At 36.6% G+C, this 23,629-nt stretch overlaps 1 protein-coding gene across 1 annotated transcript in view; it reads right to left on the minus strand.

Moving 5' to 3' along the window:
• The window catches only part of NCKAP5 (NCK associated protein 5), a 362,638-nt gene that overhangs the window by 86,218 nt on the left and 252,791 nt on the right, over window positions 1-23,629 (minus strand). The window contains exons 7-8 of the mRNA XM_054381294.1: window positions 12,490-12,558; window positions 6,365-6,403 (exon numbers count right to left, since the gene is read on the minus strand). Of these exons, the coding sequence (XP_054237269.1) occupies window positions 6,365-6,403; window positions 12,490-12,558 (108 nt within the window). The remainder of the gene's footprint in view (window positions 1-6,364; window positions 6,404-12,489; window positions 12,559-23,629) is intronic.

Genomic DNA, 23,629 nt, shown 5'->3' on the forward strand with positions numbered 1-23,629 from the left:
CACAATGTTAAAAATAGTACAAATCAGAGAAATGTGTTATTTCATTTTCTCAGGTTGTTAGATTATCAGACAACAACATTTAAAAAATTCTTGTATTGAGAAACACTAGCTACCTGACATACCCTTCTGGAGCTTTCTGCTAGTGTAAAAAAGTGACTTTGATAGCTATGTATTTCATTTTGTAGCCAACACAAAGCAGACAGCAGCAATTAGGATTTGAATATTGTAATAAGAATAAGCTAAGGAGAAAGTATAAACTATACCAAACCAGGAAGGAGTTCAAAGTGATACTGTGTCTTCAAGCTACTCTTCAGAAGACTGATTCCCTTCTTGCTTTTTCTGAAATAATCAAGTCAGCATTGCTGGCTGACATATTGTGGATGGTCTATATCTTCCCCACTATAACTTGCTACTGTAGAGCTGGCTAGGCCACGATATGGTGCTGGTGCACCAGACATGTGGTAGCATGATCCTGTCTGAGATTTCCAACATGAGGTACCAAGAAGCCTTAAAATAGGCTATTAGAAGCAGAAGTGGAATGTAAAACAGGACATTACTGTTGAAACTGAAAGATGCAGGTCTTCTAGTCAGGGCCGAGTCAGGTTCATGAACAAGCCCTTAATGGATTTCAGATGCAGCAAACTGTATTTATCTATGTGTCTGTCTGTCTGTCTATCTATCTATCTACCTTCAGTTCAAGATGTGCTTTTCTTGGCCACAGGATTCTATCAAAAAGATTTTGGAGATAGAGAAGGATGTGACACTCAGTCTTTCAATATAATTGGTGCAGTTGTCCATTGTGAAGTGTGAGAGCTTCAGAGTTAGGAAGATTAGTCTCCTAATAAAGACCAAATATAATGAGCTGCAGACATACTTAGCTTTATTTAAAATCAAATAATTAAATCTGAAAAATACTTTCCCATGTTCCTTCAAATTTAGGACAGTTGCTGCCCTGTGGTATTGCCTAGTTGATATTACTTTCCACCATATGAAGGTGGAGAAACAGGCCTCTGGATCCCCATATGCTGTCCTGTCAATAGTATCATCAGCATGATGACTTGGCTTTATGAGAAAACAACTCAGAGGAGGATGTAGCTTAAATCATTGCATAGAGTTGCTCTAGACTCCACTATAACCAGCACTGAGGTTATAAGAGGTGAACACACAATACAGTAAGCTCACCTTGAGACTTTCAGAAAATTGTAAACATCTTTTTATACATATAGTATGTATCAGACTTCATGATACTACTTGTTATTTTTCTCTTGATAGTTTCTATTTGCTTGTTCAAGTAAAATTGCTGGAGCCTTCCAACATGTACCCCCCAAAAATCTTGAGTTTCATGTTTTGTAAAGCCCTAAAGCTTTGATTCCTGTCAGTGAGATCTCTTATCTCTGGTCTTGCAGAAGGCAATCTCTATTAGGAAACTGAAAGCATCAGTACCCATCACTATCGGCCTTTCAGAAATAATCAGAGAACTTAGAGTCTGTTACAACAGTGTTTAACATTTCAACACTAAGTGCACTAAAAGGGAAAAATTATTCACAGAAACTACAATGTAGAAAAAAATTAAAGCAATGCATCTGCTCAAAATCTTCCTAAGCTACAGTATTAAACATGTAAGATTTATGTTTCTAACTTTAGACTTTCTGTAAAAAGTGAAACACAAGACAGTAGATTACTTGCCCAGATGCTATAAACTGTGCCAGTGGTAATGCCACACACAGCCCAGAGGACAAATGAGGCACATAAAGGTAGCAGTAGCATTGTAAAATAAAGTCTGAGTTCAGAAAGCTGAAGTCCTAGAATTACCAATTAATACAACTACCGAATATCTGAAGCATATAATTCCTCTCCCTTGGGCAAAATGACCAGCTATTAGGTTAGCAATCTCCCAAATATCTAAGGTACGCCTGTGGCCTCTCTATTGTGATACCTGAACATCTCTATTACTTTTTCTCTTCAGTATGAGACTCACTCTTCTCTAAAATGGGATTCAATGCTTTTATTAGAGGTTTTAGAAATACTCTGCTCTTCCTCTGAAGATGCTTCATCTGTTTTAACTCTTAATTAACTTCTTATTTCATTGATGAAAATGAAGAAGAAATTACTTTCATATAGCATCCAGAGTGAAAAAAACCAAGCTCTTCTGAATACACTGCTGTGGAGGAGGGTAATATGCAAAGAACAGATACTCAAATCATAAAATTATTTCATTAAGTGGTGTAACTCAAATTTCAAACTGCTGATCCAGGTTTCACATGGAAAAAAAAATCCAGTACCCAGCACTCCTATCTTCTCATACAATATGAGAAGTCTTTGGGTGGGGGGAGAAAGGATGGATGTTTCCAGTAAACATCACAGTATATAGGTTTGTCACATATAATTTTGTTGGCTTTCTGACTTCCATTTCCCAGAGGTAAAATTTTCTATTAGTAAGGCTAGAAAATCCATAAATTTTGCTACACAGAATTGTGAAATTTTGCTGTGTGGCTAATTCAGCACAAATCTCAATTTAATACAGTTTCTCCATAGTCAGAGTTAAAAAAAAAAAAAAAAGCCTTTCATATTAGAGAAATTCTATATGTATAGTAACAAATTCTATACTTGAAAAGTGCACATTTAAGACTGTAATTCCATTTCAAGGTTTCAGTGACATTGATAAATCACTCGAGCTTTGCTTGCTCAATTTGTGTCACCAGAATCTCTCTGTGGAATCACAGTCTTTCCACATACTGGCAAGTACACAGTGCTTTACTCGTTACATTACAGCATGTACTTAATTTAACCAAAAATTAGTCCTTGAGGGACAATTTCAAATTCACAGCAAAGCCTACGCAGTGTGCGTTACTGAGCAAAATCACTCTTCTCCGTTTTCTGAAAGCTCTCAGCTTTTCTTCATGTCTCTTTATGCCCCAGAGGTGTGTTATCTCTCTGTGGCATGACTGGCTCTGTCTTACTGCTTAGCTGCCCAATGGTAGATTTATCTGTTTACTACTTACTATTTGGATTCTGGTATCTACCTACTCGGGACTGGTGTGAGGAGTCCAATTTCCTCTTTATTGTACGCTATTGTGCTCCTGTCTTTTCTTATAAAAAGACTTGTATGAATAGTGTCAGGAGCACTCTTACAGTTAATATTCATTAGCATTTAGAAGAGTACCCTCTTTCCTCTTTCTATGGATATTAAATTACCTATTATTACTCAGTAATAGGTAAGCAGCTGTTAAATCCCATCACTGCTACGTAAATTACTTTATTAAATGTATTCAACTCTGGGTTTATTGTATCCATAAGAACTCCTTGGTTCCTATGGGTTTGGGAGGATTCGTTATTGAGAAAGTATGTAGTCATCAAAATGTCTGACACCCTTGCAAAGGGACAGGAAGATCCTCTCTTAATTTGGGAAACAACCATAAAATTCCCAAACTAGAGATTAATACATTGAGATTAAACCCTCTGGTAAATATTTAATCACATATGGGTTTATATTACAAAATGTGGATGAGGTTTTCATATATGTTAAAATGAGAAAATGCCTCCATATCCATTTAAGCTGTATTGAAACACAGATTTGGGATTTTTTTAAAAGATAGCTGAAGTTATGATTCTAAAAGGTGTTGCAGTAATAGCTCTGCAGACTGCAGTCCTCTGATGATGCACAGACCATACAGCACATGTGTATACAGAGTACAAGAAGAGTAATTCAGCACATTGTAAGGTAAAATCCCTCTTCTAGAGTAAAAGCCTTTGTTGTGAATCAAAAAATCATAGGATTGCACAATGATTCTTTCACCCTTCACCTGTGGTAACAGCTGCATGGCTGTTTTGTGGCGCCTGCTGTCAGGTAAAGAGATTTAAGGAATGTTACTTCTAAATTATTGATACTAGCTTGTGCCACAGGAATGTGTTATCTACAGAATGGTCAACTGCACCCTCCAGAGTCTTGCATTCCTCATCTACCACTTACCACTTACATCACCATGTAAGGGCAGGATACCAAGAGGAGACTTGCTGGGGTCAGAACATCTCCCTGCACAGCTTTTAATCTATCTATAATGTCATAAAATTGATCCAGAAAAGGTCTGCCCAGTAAGGAGCTGAGAAGGGTATCCAGCCTTCTCCCTGATGGCCAGATGCAACCTTCTGCACTTATTTGTCATTTACTTAGGTGCAGATGTTTATAGATGCAGACATTTGTCTATCCTGCTGTCAGTGCACAATCTCCACTTGTAGGAGTTTAGTCAGCAGAGACGGAGGATATCTTATTTATGTCTGAGCTGTGCCGCAGCCACTTTGCAGCCATGCCTGCACCCAGCCTCCTTCCTCCTTGATCCTGAGCTGTGTCCTGATCCTTTTGCTTGGTTTTGCTTGGACCTGCCTCCTCCACATGGGCTTACTCAGTGAACACACCAAGGGTGACACTGATCACTTTCTCCAGACCTGATGCTGACACTTGGTACCCATCATTCTGCCTGCCCTGACATCACCCTAAGTCCCTGCTTGCCCCATTAGCAGGGGGCATTCTGAATCATGTTCTGCTGTTCATTGTGGATGACATCCATAATGAAGGCTTTGGAGTCAGACTTCAAAAATCTATTCTAGTATTTTACTAAAAAACATCTGGGTGTATGGCAGAGATTTCTGATTATCTTGACTTGGTGTTTCCTTGATGCATTTTAAGATTATTTCTTGTCCAGTCATTCAGTGTAGACAAAACAGTTTATATTTTTCTTTGCACTATCTGCACTAAAAGACTATTTATGTCTCTTCCAGACTCATCCTTTTAAAGCTAAATGATCCAAAGCATTTTAATAATGTCACATTCATCAAGTGGTCTAGATCTCACAAAGGATCATTTAATGAATATTGAAGTGTTCATTGCTTATTGTTACTGATTTTTATATATTGTTTGTCTTCTTCCCTCCCCCCCAACAAATGACATTATGGAATCACATTCAACTCAAAGTGCACATTTTCGGAGAATTGTTCTACCAGTTATTCCCAATCCTCTCTGGGCAGCTGATTATTTTTGCTTATATGTATTACCTTGCTTTGCTCTCTGTTTAATTTCATCTTACTTCTCTTTTTCCAGATTACTTCTTTATTTTAGCAATTTTTAGTTTTACTTCTCCTTCTGGGTTCTATCTGAAACAACCAAACTTTATATCCTCACATTTGCAATGTCAACAGAAACTTCAGACATGATTTGATCCAGAACAGACCTTTACAGAAGCCATAGTGAATCTTTCCATTCTACCAGGCTTGCAGTCAGCATACAAGAATTTTGCCTGTGCAGAACTTTCCAGGAAGCACATCAAAAGGTTGAGATAAAATACAAGTTCCTTATTGCTGGTCCTGAGCTCACAAGTAGAGCAGCTGAATCCTAATTCTATACATGGAGCCTTCTCTTTTCACAGTATCACAGTATATCAGAGGCTGGAAGGGACCTCAAGAGATCATCAGGTCCAACCCCCCTGCCAAAGCAGGCTCATTTAGGGTAGTCCACACAGGAACGCATCCAGGTGGGTTTTGAAAGTCTCCAGAGAAGGAGACTCCACAACCCCCCTGGGCAGCCTGTTCCAGTGCTCTGTCACCTTCATTGTAAAGAAGTTTCTCCTCATGTTGAGCTAAATCTTCTATGTTCAAGTTTGAACCCATTGTTCCTTATAACTGTGAACCACCAAAAGGAGCCTGGGCCCTCCACCTGACACCCACCCCTCAGATATTTATACACATTTATGAGATCCCCCCTCAGTCGTCTTCTTCTCCAGACTAAATAGCCCCAGGACTCTCAGTCTCTCTTCGTAGGGGAGATGATCAAGTCCCCTAACCATCCTTGTGGCTCTCCATTGGATTCTCTCCAGCAGGTCTCTGTCTCTCTTGAATTGGGGAGCTCAAAACTGGCCACAAGAGCACGTTGTTGTTCCATGGAGAACTTTTACTGAGGAAAGCACAAGCCCACATCAAGAAGCCTTTCCTTCCACTGAATGTCAATGGGCATGCCAGCTACTGACATGCACTGTTATTTATCTCTTTTATGTTCCATGGGAATGGACTGGGAGAACGTTATGGATAGGGAATGGAAAAATCACCATCTGGAGGAAGGATTTTCAGATGTTGTTGTCTCAATATAGTTACACAATAAAAACTAGATATGGGTGCTATATGATCAAGCCCTAAAGATGTACAGTCTCACTGGACTACAAAAAAAATAATTTGGGACCTGACACATGGCAGCCTTGATAATTAAATGAACATTGTTTAAGAAAGATATACTAGATAAGAATATATATCTCTTTCAATGAACAATGAACACCTGCGAGCTTTTAAGTTATACTACAGTGCCCGAATCACAACTTACCTTTTGAGTTAGTAGAGCCTGAACAACCTGATTAGCAACCTGGAATAAATAAATAAAATAGTTGAAGTATGTTTATGCAACCATGTGTGCTTATGCATAGCTATACCTTCTTTTTACGGGTTTACTTTCCATCTACAATTACAACCAGTTCTAGTATTTTCATTATTTACTAGTATTTCCATCAGATAATACTGGTAAGAACACAGGAAATGCATGTTAACTACTTCTGTGCTAGTCCTCATTATAAATCAATGTGTATTATATGAATTTCAGTACGACATGCTGGCAATTTGGTGAACTTTTGTCATTTCTTCTTTGGACTAGATTAAACTTTTGCAGTTCTATATGCAGCTTCTGTGCATCAGCATGGATTGACTGCATTCACTAGAACTCATTTTTACCATCAGAGGATGGAATCCTGAATGTTTTCATGAAGTTTAATTGTTTCCTGATTCAATATTGACAAAATGGTACATCTATCATGACAAGCAGAAACCATAAAGTGCCACAGAAAATTAAAGCACCTGCTGTCATCAGAGTGTGGTTGGAAGGCATTCACACCACACAGCATAATTGACTTGAATGAGATTACACACCATTGATTAGTAGAACTATATATTCAACAGGGAATTTTTGAAGCTATTATTTTATACATCCTTTCTACAGGGGCAGGGAAAGGGAAGAAGGAAGAATGGAATGAGGGACTGAGAAAAGATTTTCTGTTATGATTTTTAACTTTTATGTTTCTAATGTAATTTAAAACTATATATGCATTTATCATCATACAATGTGTTTGCCTGTTCTCTACTCTTGCATTTAGGCAGAGAAACTAAATATCTCACTCTGTGGAAAAAGACAAGACTTAGGATTTCTGTCTTGGTTTTGGCTTTCAGAAATTACAGTAAAAGCACAGGCAGATACCACCAAATCTCCATTGACTCTTTTCACTCTTGGCAAATGAAAGAAAAAAATTCCACACCGCTGATGTAAAATGAGTTGTAAGGAAAGAGTCAAAGCTAATTTATTTCTGTGAATAATTCAGTACTGTTAGATCCAAAAGTTACATTTGATTCATACTCTTATAAAATTGCCTAGTATCATTTTTTCCTCCAAACTAGTCCCTAATTTAAGGCAGCCCCTGGAACAATGGTGCCATAAAATAGCTCTATACATGATTTAACACAGGACATGGACTAATATTAGAACAGCAATAACCAACAGAAGTAAATACGTTACATTTTTGAAAAATCATGTGCATTGCCCTACAGGTTTTCAGGATCTACATCTGACTGTGTTCCTTCTGGCATGCACTTCTAAAGTCTGTTTGCTCTACCTGAAAATTGAACAAACCATATTGAATACATTATTTCTTTACTTTCTGACAAAGAGTTACTTTACCAAGGGAGAACTAAAAGGTTCTTTGAAGGGTGTACTAGTCACTCACAACAGTATAGCCTACAAAATCACTCCTATAGCCTCACATATTGCACGGAGGAGTGTAAATGGCATAATCTTCCAAATGGAAAAAACCTGACTTGATGATGCGTATGTGACAGATTTTCCAGTTTTGAGTATGTGAAGTTAGGTATCTAAAAGGAAAGTACTTGTGAGTTATCCATAGAAAGATATGCAACTAATTTCTTTACAGAATGTGGTTATTTTATTCTAGTATCTAGCAACTTGGCAAATTGTGTTGCTATTACCATTCAAAGATTTTCAGGTCTATATTCTTGGTTTTCAGTAGGAACAGAGGTGGGAAGCCTTTCATGAAGTGTACCACAGCCACTAGAATTAATTTAGCAGTCAGTTAAGTGGAATCATATCCAAACTTTTGCATTTCAAATAAGGTTGCCATTCCACTCCTACAGCAGATGGAAATAAATTGCTAAGCTAACTTCATTTTCACTTACAGGTATGAAGAGAAACCACGAATCTGAATGAACAACATAAGACAGCACTGCAAAACTAATTGTCACAACTACCAAAAACTGAGGAAACTGAGAAGAGAAGGCAGAGGAACTGACTCCCAAGATACAGAATATATGAAAATCCCATTGATATGAGGCAGACCTGCAGCTCAATCCCAGGATAAAGCAGGTTGTAAAATGACAGTTAACCAAGGTGAAACAAGGAATAGAATAGAGATGGCTGGTTCCTTAGTCTGCTATTAGGCAGGAGGTGATACTGCTTGCCTTTATACTGCCTGCCCTTCCTTCCAACTTCATAGCCAAGATGTATTAGGTTTCTTTTTGTGGATTGCAATAAAAGAGATACAATATCCAGCTTAACTTCTTCCTTACACACTTATGTTTACATTTACATGTTATAAAGTGGTCTTCATGTAAAAGGTATAAAGGAAAAGGAGTGAATCAAAGAGAATAGTCTCTATTGTAACATCTATGACACCTATTACAAATGCCTTTAATGTATGGTTTCATACACAAAGAAACATTTCAAGTGTACTAAAATAAAATGCCTTACATTTTATTCAAATCTTAAAAATAGGATGCCTTTTAAAGATAACTTCATGTTTTTGATGAGCTAATTCTTAAAGCATTGGCAAAACTGTAATCTACCCTAAGGTGCACAATTTCCTGCAAGTAAGTATGGTAAGTTTGACAGAAATCTCAGCTGGCACAGTGATGTGAATAAACATGACATTACCACTTACCAGTAAACTGACAGCTGAATTCCAGGATAGGAAACAAGGATTAACCTTGTTAACCTCAAACCCCAAAGATACAAGAAGACAATCCTGTTTTTTACATTAAAGTTTGCAGAGACAGAAGGATACGTTTATGGAGTACTTCTGAAATTAAATGAGCTCTTTTCTTATTTTTCAACTACTGGAACATTTCAATGACACTTTTGTCCAAATACTCTTCTGAAGTTGTTTGTATGTACTCTTCAGAGATGAACAATTACTTTAAAAAACAGAGAATATTTATTGAAATTCATAAAGGACTCAATTCAGCTTTGACCCATATTCTTTTCAGATGTCATCTCTATGAACATTTCAGTGTCATTGAATTTACCCACAGAAATGACTACAGAATGTGCAGTTTTAAGTCACAGGTACAACCATTCATATAGCATTAAATGTGGGGCATTTATGAATGAAAACAACTGTGTAAAATAATTGCTTAAAAAAATTAAAATGAGAAAAAAATAATGGCAGGCATAGCTTTAAAAACTCAGCTCTAGTTCGTTTTTGTCACACAAAAGGAAAAATCACACTGGGTATTTTTACTTCTTTCATATGCAGCTTAATGGCCACCAACATCTCAGCAGAAAGTACACTGTGCGTAGCAAGTGTCCTTATGTTGCTGTAGAGGCTTGAGGGACCAAGCAGGGACATTACTGGCAGAGTGGCCAGATTAAATGATGCTTGAGTGTGCTGAGCAGTTTGCCTTTGCCAAGGGGAGAGAAGCTGCACTCTGAGGATGCTCAGTGATGAGTGAAAGATGGCAGCATTCTCCCAATAGTTATCAAATTATGTTCCCAACATTCATTACCTCAAGGGCCTGTCAAGCATTCTAAATATGTAACTACCCAGTATGGCTAGGTATTAGCTTTGGAGGTAGGCGTTCCTCCTCATGTATCAGCGCAGGAGAAGTTCAATACACTCATAACTAATTGGACTCCAGAGGCAAAATTAAAATAAAGGTTATAGTAAGCACTCAAATTTTTGGTGGCAGGCTTAGCTGTCTTGGGTTTGGGTGTGATCACAGACTTGTGTTATCAAGAACATCTCTTTAAACCCAACAAATCTCTCTGGGGCAAAATGGCTCTGCAGCACAGACAGATACCTAGCTGTACAGGATAAATATGCTTCTAAAAGCTGCTGAAGAAATCCTGAAACTAAAACTAGGGAAGGTCTGAAGAGATTTTCACCTTCAGAAGGTGCGGTTAGTTTGAGTTGTAAGCAGAGGAAGCATCAGATTTACAAGAAGTATTTTTTTTTTTAATAAAAACATTTATGGAAAGCATTTTATTTGCTTAAGATCTCCAGTAAGAATGCAAAAATCCCTGTTTGGAAAAGACTGTCACGACACATCATCAGAAGACTCTGGAAGCAAAAGTTCTCACAATCATTGATTGTGTTATGCACTAATTACATTTATGTCCCATCTCATGTTCTCTTTATTGTTACTACAATGACATAGAGTGAGAATGTGTGATTTCTTAGGAAGCTCCACCATGGGAATGTGTTCAGGAGGATGCCAACCTGGGATTCCTGTAGAAATTGTGATTCTTGAATATGGCTTTGTTGCCTAAGTCACTGGCAAGTCACTGGCAAGTCTCTGGCAAGTCACTGGCACGTCACTGGCACGTCACTGGCAAGTCACTGGCAAGACTTCTTCACCTCAGTGATCAGAATGATTAGGTCCAAGTTTGTGTCAGCTAAAACAATGCTGGTTACAGAACCACTATCAAAACATTGTGGGGGCTGAAAGTGGAGGAAGAAGAAAAAAAATGATACGGTGCCATGGGAAAGGACAAGAAAGATCACTCCACACAAATGGAAGAAGGTAAGCAAACAAAGCTGGGGAGCACAAAACCATATGTGACGAGAAGCACTATCTCCCGAAAAAGTTGACACAGTAGGAGAAGATGGGCACAGCTGTGATAATATGGAAGAACGGAAAAACAGCCAACAAAATGTTGAAGATAATAATGTTCAGAGTATAGTTTGATATAATTATTTGTTCTTTAAACTAAAACAGCATGTAAAAAAACCACAGCCCTGGCTCAGAAATCCATCATGTTACTGCAAGCACAATAAAAACACAAGCACAAAAAAAAAAAATCTTGTGTCCTTATAATCTGTGTGGAGTGTTTTTCCGGAAGGAGCAGGTATGGCGCTTTACTCATTTCCAAAATTAATTATGTGGGCAGATTCTGTCCTAGACAATCAGAAAATAATTTTAAGCTAATCTCTGTAATTTAAACTAAAGTTAGTAATTATATGGTAATTTAATCCTTATGACTAAGGTATCCAAATACCTTTCAAGCGTTCAGTGAATGCAGTAACTCAGGCCAATGCAGAACAAGGCTCTGATGGTATCCCAGAGCCACAGAACAGGCAGAACGTAAGTGAACAGAAAGTGTATCTGCAAGCATTTTACTCGAGCTTCCCAATAAAAACATGCTACAGTGGCAAATGTACAATTTGCTGATGAAAATCTGCAGTAAACTGGAGGTTTCTTGTACGAGAGCTGTATTGCTCACGCCAGTAACACTTAAGCAAATGCTGATTAAAAACTAAAAAATCTGGTATGAATCGCCATCTGCTCTCTGTGGTTTGCACACTCAGGCATTCTTTTCTCAATGGTACACCTTAGAAGCCAGTGCAGTTTTTGTTTTGTTTGCATGTTAGCTACTGTGCCACTGTGCATTCTTATTATGGCATGGCTAAATGATTTCTACTAAGTAACTCTTTGAGCTACTAAGTCTTAAAACTATTTTAAAGCTCTTGTGTATGCTGAACAGCCTTATTTCAGGATAAAGGGGAGGAAGAAGTAAGCATCAGGGTATATAAATAGAAAGCTGCATGCAGTAAGAGACTGCATGGCTAGAGTGCTCAGACAGGAATCAATGGGTGTTTTACATTGTAGTTGTTAACTGGCAGGTCTGATCAGAAGCCGAGTTGTGTAGCAGAAGTTAGCCAAAGGCTAGAAAAAAACACAGCATAAAAAGCTGTGTATGTAACCCTAAAGGGGAGCTGAGAGACTTGTTACAGAAAACATTGCACAAGGAAGTTGGGGAACTTTGGACGGAAGAAGCCAGTACCACCTATGTTCCTTTCTTCAGGAAAGAAAGAATACACAACACCTAATAGGCAAATTATCATTTTCTCCCCCTGATGAAAGCAAATCAGTTTCAAATGTTGGTCACAGGGATAACACCAACTTTTCAGGGAAGAAGTGTGGTCAAAATAGGATTTACAGCAGAGGTCATGAAGAACAGTTATCTATGGCTGCCAGATACATTGTGTCGGAATTAATTAGAATGAGGTAATACTAGAAAATTACAGAACAATTCCAACCTTGTGAGAGAAAGAGATTCATTTCTATTCATTTCATTATAGTACCACGTAAAACCAACCTTTTTATCTACCTTACCTCATCAAGACATCTTTCATACTGTTCTCTCTGATTTTCATTTTCCAGAGCCAGTGCTGAATTCTCTGCCTATAGTAAAATATAATATATAAATGAATACACAAATTAATCAAAGAGTATCTTGTACTACATACAATTTATAAACATTCTCAGAGAGCTTACTCTGAGTGTACTTCTTCAAGATCCAGAATAAAAAGCACCATGGTATTTATTTTGCTGCAAGTTGGCATTTTGAGTAAAACCAGAAGCTACAGTAATTTATGCCATTATTCACACCATGCATTATAATTTAGAACAATATCAAAGCAGATATTCCAAGTATTTCCATGATCTCATCTTGTCAGGTGCACTAGAGTTGGCAATGAAACATTATAAAAGATACTGGTGTATCTTTTCTTCCTCCCTCTTTTCTGTTTAGAGTGAACTTGCTATCTGAGAAAGTCACTTGAAAGCAAACTGAGGCAGCTATTATCAAACAGAAACAAAAGGCAAGCATGTAAACTGTGGCAGCTCTTCATAAGCCTGGTTTCTGCAGTGGATAACTGGTCATGATACAGCTAACTGGTGCATTACATCGTTTGACTGAAGGAAATAAATTTAGTCTTTACTTAAAAAAAAAAATTCCTATCATCTCAGGAGTGAAAGAAGTTTTTTTACTAAATCTAAATGCAATCTAAAAAGTCTGAATTTTTTTCTCTCACATATGTCAGTTTAAACACGATACATTTTCCTGCATAGTAGTGCCTTTCATCTATCTTTAGTTTCCACTACAAACGCATTTTTACACAGTGCAGACTTGAAAATGGCACAATCTGGTGTGTAAATTACAGTAAATTAATGTATTTTTCTATATATTCTTACAGAATTGGAAAAGAAAAATCTCTTAAGTGTGCTGTATACACCTGCATTAGAGCAAGTTTCAACTTCTCTTATGTCTGAGAAACTAAACTGATACATAAAAATCTACAAGTTAAAACTGGCTCAGGAAAATCTCTTTGCCTCCATGCATAACTTCAGATCACATAACCATAACACCACAATCAATGCAGTCACATAATTACAATTATTATACAATTTACATTACTTGTTTCACTTAATTCTTCTGTCCAGCTATAAAAGTTTAACAAACGCTGTTTCAAAAGAATTGTGGTTATACAAAACTACAGTCATAAATATAGTCAACATATGTAATTTTAGAGAAAAAAAAGGAATGTAATGTATTGTATGCAAAGAAACATAGTTCTCTCTTCCTTGTTAAGAAAAGTCAATGATTCAACAAAATGAAAATCCCAAAGCCCAATAAACCGATCTGTTATTTCAAATTCATCTAAATTCTAAACACAATAGGGAAAAAAATTAACATGTATAATTATCCAGCATATTGAAAGACAGTAAAGAATAAAATGGTGGTAAGAAACAAGGGCATATAGAGTTTACTTATTTATAAGTCTAAGTAAACAACTGTACAGCATCAGTGCTTTATCTTGAGGGTACAATCAAAGCCAGCAAAGGTGGTAAAATGCTCTGCATCATATTTTCACAATGTCACCTATGAATGGATTCAACATATGGCTATAAAAAGTCTATGGGTGATCCTGCAGAGAGCACCATGAGATGAGACAGCAAGAAGTGCAGACGCAGAAGTAAGTAACAAAGTCGAAGCAAAAGCCACAAAAGTAAAAGCAGCAGTAATGCCAGCCAAAATAAATTCTTCCTATTACTTTGAAGCAATCATTAAAGGATAAGCCTGCCCAGCCTTTATCTTATGCATGTTGGTATACCTATAGGTTTAACTTTTTTTCATTTTCACTGACATAAGAATATATTGTATGGTTTTATCCTAAGACAGTTAGGGCAGATTGGTCCCTCACAGAACTATCTAAAAGGACTACAAAACATAGTGGCAATATATACAAAATTCTTAGAGAGCTCCCCTCATTTCTTTAACTTAATTTTCTTGGAATGCTGTAAGGATGTAAAATGAAAACTAAGTCTGTGTGTATTTCTTAGCTGAATCTCTGATTTCAGTGAGCTATTGCTTTACAAAAAGGCTACCAAAATTAGGAAATCTGAACTTGACAGCATTATAAATACTACATATGCCCTCTTATCAAGCCACAGTGGAAACATCTGTATAATATAACCCTTTCTCACACCACTGGCTTCAAAAGTGTAGTGAAAGGATGTAATGTAGTCAATGTTAGCTTGACTTTTGTGCTTCTTGATTGCCAAGCAAATTATGCCTATTTATACAGCATTTTTGTAATGAGGACTGGACTGGAAGGGAACACTTGACTGACTTTGCTTAAGATCCTGTGCCAGTTCCCACAGCATGGGAAAAACAGTACTTGATATACTAAATCATGCTATATTGCAACTCAATACTTGATAATAATCCTCATCCCCCCCAAAGTATTAATTTAGAATATCTGTAATAGCCCTTGTGGTCTCAAAACCCTGCTCTCCTAATCAAAACCTTCCTCTATTTAACAGTAACCACTGGGTTTTTATGATATTGTAAGTTTGGTCAATTTTTGCTCAGAGGAATCTGCCTATTGCATATTCTAGGCATCTTCTGTCAGTTAAGCAAAGTAGGCCTCCTTGAAGGAAACCACTATTAAATTTTATTTTAATTTTTATTTTCAGGTCATACTCACACTAGGTTAAGCCTCAGCAAGAAGCCCACACTTCTCATGGCTTGAAAGGTATTGCATACTTGCAGGCACCCAGAGGCAGTGGGGGAGAAGTGATGACCCCTAATGTACTCACTCCTCCCATACCTAACCTAGCAGAGGACTGCACAAGAAGAGCAGTACTCCCTTAGATATCAACTGATTTCTGCAGTGATTTCTAGTTGTTAAGTATAGCTGTCCTATAGGAATTTATGTATATTTTATGTTACACCATCTCTACCCTTCAGCCTCACAAACACTCAAAGTGATGCAGCCTTGCAAACTGCTGCAGTGAAGCGACATTCAGCGCTTGTGATCCGTGCCTACAGGCAATCCTGTCTTTTCTTGTGGGGTAAGCTCTCAAAGCACAGTATCATTCAGTCCACCACAAGTAACCCTGGCTTAACTAAACATTAAATGAAACATTACATGTTGCTTTTGGATCATTACAGATTCAAGAATGCTAAAATGTCAACACAGAAGTACTTCTTAGTTCCAATTTGGAAGAAAGTACTTTGTACAAAGTCTCTCCAAACACTGGAAAATGTAAAGATTTCATTCATGGTTTGGATAATGCTAAACAGCCTCCAACTGCCTCAATTAGAGACAACTGTTCTGAATTGTGAGACTGAATTTATGGAAAATACATTTGAATGTGAAAACTTCAGACTGCTTTATGATACAGAGGTTGCCTTGTACTGATGCTATTGCTAAGGTACAGTCATTACAAGAGACTTTGTCAACTCTTATTTTAATTCCTTTCTCAGGATGGAAAACAGCCCAGTAATGACAAAAATTACCTTCAGATCAACTAAGATCTTTCTGTTTCTTTCACAGATGTTGAAGAACACAGCTCCTGAAGAGGAGTGGTTTTGTTCAAGGCTAGCAACAGAGAGACTACACACCTTGTGCACTAAGGTCTTATCCAGTTCCTGGTCAAGTCCAGAAGAAGCTGCCATTTATTTTCCATGAAGGTAGACATCAGGGGGAATGAAATAAATTGTATGTCTTTCACAATATACCCTGTTTTCTTAAAGACTAAACTAGATGATCTCCAGAGGTCCCTTCCAAACCTTATCATTCGGTAAAACATCTTTAGGGCAGGCAGAAGTCCCTTGGCTCACAACAATTTGTTGTTCATTTAAGCTACAAAAGAAACAGCAGGCTTAGCCTTTTACATGTTTTTATACACGTGCTAAATACTGCATCAATAAAGGAAGGTCACTTAATTACAGTTCTAAAAAAACTTCCTAAAATGGTCATGATAATTAACTTTAGTGTACTCTCAACACCAAAACACAGGAAGCATCCACTCAGGCAGTAAAAACACATGAACTTTAAATTCTCGTGAAAACGTATCTTTACCTGAAGTCTAAAATGCATCTCAGATATATCCTTAATTATATGAAAAAGATGAAATACAAGCTCCCCCAACTTGCTCCAAAACAGAGGGAAATGTGGTCTCCCAAAAAGCACCAGACTACAAATAGCTGAAATAAATATAAGGTTAAATACCTTCTTACAGTAACACTGATATTTGCACGATTTCAGGTTAAGGATCGTCTACTAACTATACTTTATTCAACATTTACCTGTGTTTAGTAGAAGTGGCAGACATGATCTCATGAGAAATTCCTGTGTCCTCCAGATTTGCATCTCTAAGTGGCATTTGAGATGACAGCTTTCACTTAACAACCTGCAAAAGCCATTTCTGTGTGCTTCTTGAAAGAGCGAACTGAAGTTCTTAAATCAGTCTTGAAAATAAGATTTGCATTGAAGTCCCTAAAGTGTTTTTCGAAAAGTTTAAACTTCACCTTTTTGTGCCTCGATTGTTTAAGTCAAGAGAACAGGAAGGACAATATTTTATTATCTAACTAGCCTGTTTCAGTGATTAAATTGGGACTTATTTGGTGCACTGGGGCCTTTAAATGAAGAAGCATTTCCTGTAACTATTAGAAAGTCTTCAAAAGACAATCCTCTACACTTTAATAACCACAATGAAATGAATTAAAACACTCAATTTTCTACTAGAGGGAATGAATAAAAGAGAAGTACATAGAGGATAGTTTTCCTTGCTCAACATTGTAGAGATGTGACAAAAAGAAAGGATGAGAGGAGGGAAAGAGAAGAAAGCAAAAAGTAGGATGTATTCTGCACTAAAGGAAATGATAGAATCATAGAATAGTTTGGATCAGAAAAGACCTTTAAAGATCATCTACTCCACCCCCTCTGCCTTAGCAGGAGATGATGGTCTAAAGGTTGTATGTCAAGTTAGCAGCTCAACATGGTTTGAAGGTATCATCAATAAAGGTCAAGAGAAACAAAGTTATGACAGTGAACTTTAAAATCCCCAACAGAATGCTCCAACACAGGTTACAATGTGCAATTCTTTGTTATTCATACTAAACTAGTTGTCCATTTATAGAAAGCTTTATTGATTTACACAGACACTCATTTGTCATGCCCTGTGCAGTGTATTAATAGCTGTCCAAGCACTTCAAATTTGCCCAGAATTTTTTTTCCTGCTTTCAGCCTCTGATTTTTGTATATTCTTGTGGTCACAGCTTTATACAGTACATGAAAGGTCAAACCCTAGGTCAAACCCTGTTGTTTGTAAAGTAAGAAGGTCCTTAAGGTGTTTTCTTCGTACGCTGCTGTTCTAGGAAGACTTTATCACTTGAACCATCTCTGGATCTTTGGCCACAGGAAACTCTTTGTATTATTCTATCCATGTCACACACAGAATTTTTCCTTTGAAAAACTAATTCAACAAATTGTCAAAGAAAAGTTTAACAGCGTAGTTATGCTGGTTAGAAGTACTGAAAATTATAGTTGTGTTTTTAAATCAACATAACTACAGTAACAATAGCCTTAATGTAATTCTAGCACTACAAAAACATTTCCACCAGTCACATTTCAGTGCTTTCTATACTGCTACAGACAGCTCTTTGCTATGAGTAAAATGGGAACTGCATCTCATGCCCTGCCTGTCAACTTGTGGATGTTTCCACCTTGCTTCAAAACACAGAGGCCTTTAGCTTTCCCAGTTCCATGTTTTTCCAATTTCTTTCAGCATGATAAAATAGTCTATTCTCTTTAGCCCCACTTAAACATTTGATACATTTTATCTGTAAAACTCAGCCACTGTTTGATTCACAGTCCGGTAAAATATGGCATGAAAGCAATGTACCTGATGTTAAATAATAAAATACAGAACCATGTAAATGTTAATTATAATTCTGTCTTTTAAAAGGTCACATTAAACCTTACTGGGCCATACTGGTAGGGATCAGTCTTGCAACTCAAACTTTCAGTAACACATTTTTTTAATCCTTTACTGACACAAAAATATAGTGGCATTAAAACAAACCACCAACAGTTCTCAGAGGCAGTCTATCTCACAGGCCATGCTGTAACAGTGCTACCAATGAAAGGGGTTTGTAGTCTCATAGGGAGCAGTAAAACCTTCTTCTCCTACAGTGTGATAGAAATCAGAAGATATTTTTTCAACATCAGAGAGCTAACTTTTTAAGATTACATAAAAACTTGTGTTTCAACATTCCTAACAAAAAGCAGCCCAAGGTCTGTGAAGCTGCGCATGATGTTTTTACTGATGTATTTAAACTCATGTGTTTAAACAAGAATTTGCACCAGAAATTAGCTAACAGCATTAATTGTGTGGATTTCATGCTGCTAGAGATCAGAAGACAGAACTTGCTCATTTATCTGCAAACACGCAGCAGACTGCAGGGAAAGACTCTCACCCAGGGTCATAACCACAGACCTCTTTTCACGTTTGTTAAGTGTTTCCCAGTTCCCATGAGAAGAAACACTGCGTTTGATGTAAATGATGAAGTCTCCTTCTTGAAAGTAGGGAATAACTAAAAGTGAATTCTTTGTGCCTACTTATATTGGATATAGGTGATCCTGCTCTGGCAGGTGGGGTTGGACTAGATGATCTTTCCAGGTCCCCTTCCAACCCCTAACATTCTGTGATTCTGTGATAAATATCTGAATGTCAGTAGCTGAATCAAACCAAACCCAAATGAGATCCATATACAACTGATGAGGAAATCTCATTAAAAAAATTACTAAAAGTAAAGCTCATGTTCCTCTGTGATTTTTTTTTTCTTTTGAGAAGCTGGGGCTGAAAGTTTTAGGCTAGTTATAGAATGGTGGTATTTGCCTTTTTTATTTTGGTTAACTCTGAAGTAGTTAAGAATGACAAGCCTTTAAAATCTTCAATATTTTCCCATCTGACACCACAGAAACGTCTGCAGCTCTGATATTTTAAAGAGGTTAGGAACAGACCTAGCATAACAGACTGCATTATAATCCTAGGTTTATCTTCCAGCAAATAAATATCTAGGCTATTAACAAATATACCAATAATAGCTTTTTATATTTACTTGCATGCAAACTGTAGAAACCAGCAAATTTTACCATTATTTACAGAGAATATAATAGACTGGCAGTACGTTCACAGCCAAAGCACCATCAATAAAAAACTTTGAACAAATAGGTTAAAATTATGAAAGATGTCCTTTTTTCCCCAAAAAATTAAATAAAAATAATAATATGCTAAGCATTTTTTGAGGATGTGCACCGGGGCAACACGTTAAAGACCATAAAGCCATCACACAAATAAAAGACGTAAGACTGATTTTCTATGCAAGGAACATGGGGTGTGGGCATTAAGTTAGTTTACTTTCTTATTTTCTAATATTTACAATTGGTGATCCTTCCTCTTGCAAACTGTAAACCAGAAGCAGCTGTTCCATATCTTTTCTTTCCCTTGTTTTAAGTGATTTATTCTGTTATGATGTTCTCCCTTAAGAATTGAGAGCATTTCACTCTGACTTACTGTACTTCCCCATGTAATATTAACAGACAGTTATTTTCTCTATCAAAGAACTAAAAATAAAATCCATGGTCCATGAAGGAAGTATGAGATCCCAAAACTCTCAGTAAGTGAAACTAAGATTCTTATAACTAATACCAGTAGATAAAGGCAAGCAACATGGACCTGATTAATCTTAAAGGGCATTTTGTGTTTAATATCAACATGTATTTAAAACATACATAAATATCTTTACATTACAAGCTCTTATATGAATCAATCATATCACAATTGGTCGGTTACATTTGGTTCAATTTTTCCTGCCAAAAGACCAAACTCTGCAGGTAAAAATTCTAATTCTTTGAAATACTAATTCTTTGAAAACACTATCTATAGATTCAACACTCAAGCACAATAAAAAACATTCCATTCCAGTGCACCCATTTTCAAAGAAAATATTTGCTTTGATTTGAAAGCAAAAAATCTGGACAAGACTTTGATCAAATTTAAAAGTGATATTGAAACCAGCACAAATATTTCCAGGGTTTTGGGTCCTTCCAAACTGATATATATGGCAACCACTTTTTAAAAAGTTCCCTTGGTTAATTAATCATAGAGCAGAAGGGAGCTTGGCTTTTTAAAAATTCAGATCTTGAGGAAAAAGAATATGGTTTCAAGACAGGTTTTCAAGCATTAAAAAAGGCAACTTTATAATTCACTTTGAATGAGTTATCCTTCAAACCTGTACAGTTTTCACCATGAGGTTACAGACACGGTGACAGTTTTCTACTTTCTGTGATTCCATTATCCACACCTTCCTGAGTAGCAGACTCAGCCTCAAGGTTAAACTAATGTAGAGTTAGAAAAGAGTAGGGTGTTTCAGTTCTATGTATGAAAATTAATCTTTGGGCAACTTTATTCTCATTGCTTATTTTTTCCTGCTTGTCTCATTGAGATATTCATAGTAAATACAGGCAATGCTACTACTGATTCATTGCACTGGGAGGCACCTCAGTATCTAAGCACAGGAATAAACAACAAAAGCCTTAGGCTCATTTTCTCAAAAGCTGAAATTCAAGAATTTAGCCACTCCTTTTAGCAAATTTAATTTACTTTTTCAAGTGTTGGCGGTCACATTAAAATATTCAATTCAGGAATATAATATAATTTTAGAATCTAATTAATTAAAAAATACTTACTTTTCTCAAATAATTAAGATTAATTAAAAACTACAATCAATTAGATTAAATAGGAAATCTTGAAATTAAGTACCAGGAATCCAGGAGGTACATACATGCATATACAGGATTTTTTTTTTCACCTTAATTTGTGGAAATAGGTAACTGTCAATATCTGCTCCTCTTTAAAATGGCTTTGTATTTTTTCTAATATCATTGGAAAGAAGATGAAACATAATTTCACAGGTCAATGCAAAAAAAAGGCCTTAATGCCACAACTGATACTTCTAGGCTGCTTCATGCACCTGAACTGAAAGGCTGTTACTAAATGATAGTAAACAGCTCAAATGTGGAGCTACATTTGGCACTACAAGGAACACCAACATCAACCTTCTCCCCACTCACCCACCATCATCCCACAGCAGACTAAGCAACTGAGTGTTCTTGGGGTTGATGATAGAAAAAGAAGATTCAAAACTTTGATGCATTCCTGTTTTTTTCCCTGTATGTCTCTTAATGTATCATCAACAACACTATTAATTGTCTCCCACAACCAACTACCTTGGTTCTCAGTGGAAGGTGAAACAACAGATGTTTTGCTCTGTCTTCAGAGAAAGTGGACATGGAATTTTTATCAAGAAGTATCTTTTCCCCATTATTTATCCTAAGTTTTATCATTTAGTTTAAACAAAAATAATTACGAAATAAACTTATTTAAACTGACAGCCTGGAAAACACTGATCTCATATGCTTAAATGTCACATTTACTGGCTGTGTGACAGGAAACTCTCATCAGTTCCCTGTTATCCAATGAGTCTTTAAGAGGGAATTTGGGGTTTTTTTCTTCTCTAAAGAAACATGGAATGACTTTTTATGAAATGGAAAAAAAAGTGTATTGCTGGTTTTCCTTTTTAAAAATATCCCTTGTGCTTATTTTTATTTGAATTTTGAGGAAAAAAATTATGTTTTTTGCTATGCTGTGCAACACATTCAAAGTATTACATAATGCCGCAACTGCTATTTTCACAAAATAATTCTAAACATAATAAAATACAAGATACACTATTTTCCTTGTCCTATGATGAATCATTTTAGTCTATTTCTTTAAAACTTGGAGTTAAAAGGTTTCCACCACAAGAAGCTATTAATGTCAACTGTTTCACAATTCATATCATAAATTTAATACAAGTTTCTCTGGTTTTAACTACACAGGAGCATTGTGTTATTTCTGAAGGCAATGTTTCCTGCAATTTCACTTTCTTCATCAGAAGTCACCCATAAGTCAACTGCCCCAGGTATTTCAAAATGAACTTCTTTTGATGGCTTCAGTTATTTCTCTCCCTTCCAGCTAAGGAGTTGTGAAGTAAAGCGAAGCAGAACAGGTATCGGTGCACTGTATTATGAACAGAATCAAATGCCATATAATGGGCAGCAATTGTTTTGTAGCCAATAGCTAACTTCTAATAATTGAATCACAAAAATACTGTTCATTTCCTGCTAACTGAAATAAAAGTCGATGTGCAAATATCACCTCGCTTCTTCTGAAAGCTTTGAACATTGTTCCCATTTGTTTATTATAGACACAGTTAAGTAGCAAACAAAACCCCTCACTCCACACAGCAATATACAGTAAGTTCATTTCTGCACTGACATTTGTTAAATTAAAAGTTCTGTTCCATTTAATTTCTAATCTTTTACAGTGGAATAGTGAATTCACAGAGTAATTGTATTTTGCTCAAAAGAACAACCCAAACCCAACCCCTGTCTCTTTGAAAAGCTTCAATAGTCTGGAGTTGTATTTATTTTTTCTGCCTTGCAGACTGTGCTCACCTCAGAGAAGATGGATAGAAGGATGAAGATCCCTTAGAAACTGTCTGATGTGGCAGTACTCAAATGCTGTCCTACAGCACATGAAATTTCTCCTATTGTGCTGCGCATTAGCTTTTTGGCTTGCACTGCTGTGTGGGATTGGACCCAGCAGCCTGGGTTTCTTTTACTTGAAATGGGAAGATGAAATCCAGGCTCTGCTGGACTTAACTAGAGCTTAATCAGTGTCAATTCCCCACAATGTCAACAATGTGGTTATCAGATCCCCTGCATAAACAGTTTGGCTCTGAGGGTCTGCTCCCGTTATGCTGTGCTGCTTGCTAAGGTAGACCTATTAACAGACTATCTTCAGACCCCAGATTAACAGTGATAGACATAAGGAAGTCAACTGCCAGAAGAACATATCCCATAACCACACAGAAGAAAGACAGGCTTATTGGGAAAGTTTATTTCCTACATACACCCAAGATATGCCTGAAGCAAGTTTTCACTTGGATAATTGTACAGCTTTGTAATTTATAAAAATACAAAATATGAAACTGTACAGAAACTTATATATTAAAATCAGCTATGTGGAAAGTAAATTCTATTTTAATTATACATTATTACATGTTACTGTGCAA

The sequence above is a fragment of the Indicator indicator genome, chromosome 5 (genome assembly GCF_027791375.1).
Source record: "Indicator indicator isolate 239-I01 chromosome 5, UM_Iind_1.1, whole genome shotgun sequence".
In the NCBI taxonomy this organism is placed as follows: domain Eukaryota; kingdom Metazoa; phylum Chordata; class Aves; order Piciformes; family Indicatoridae; genus Indicator; species Indicator indicator.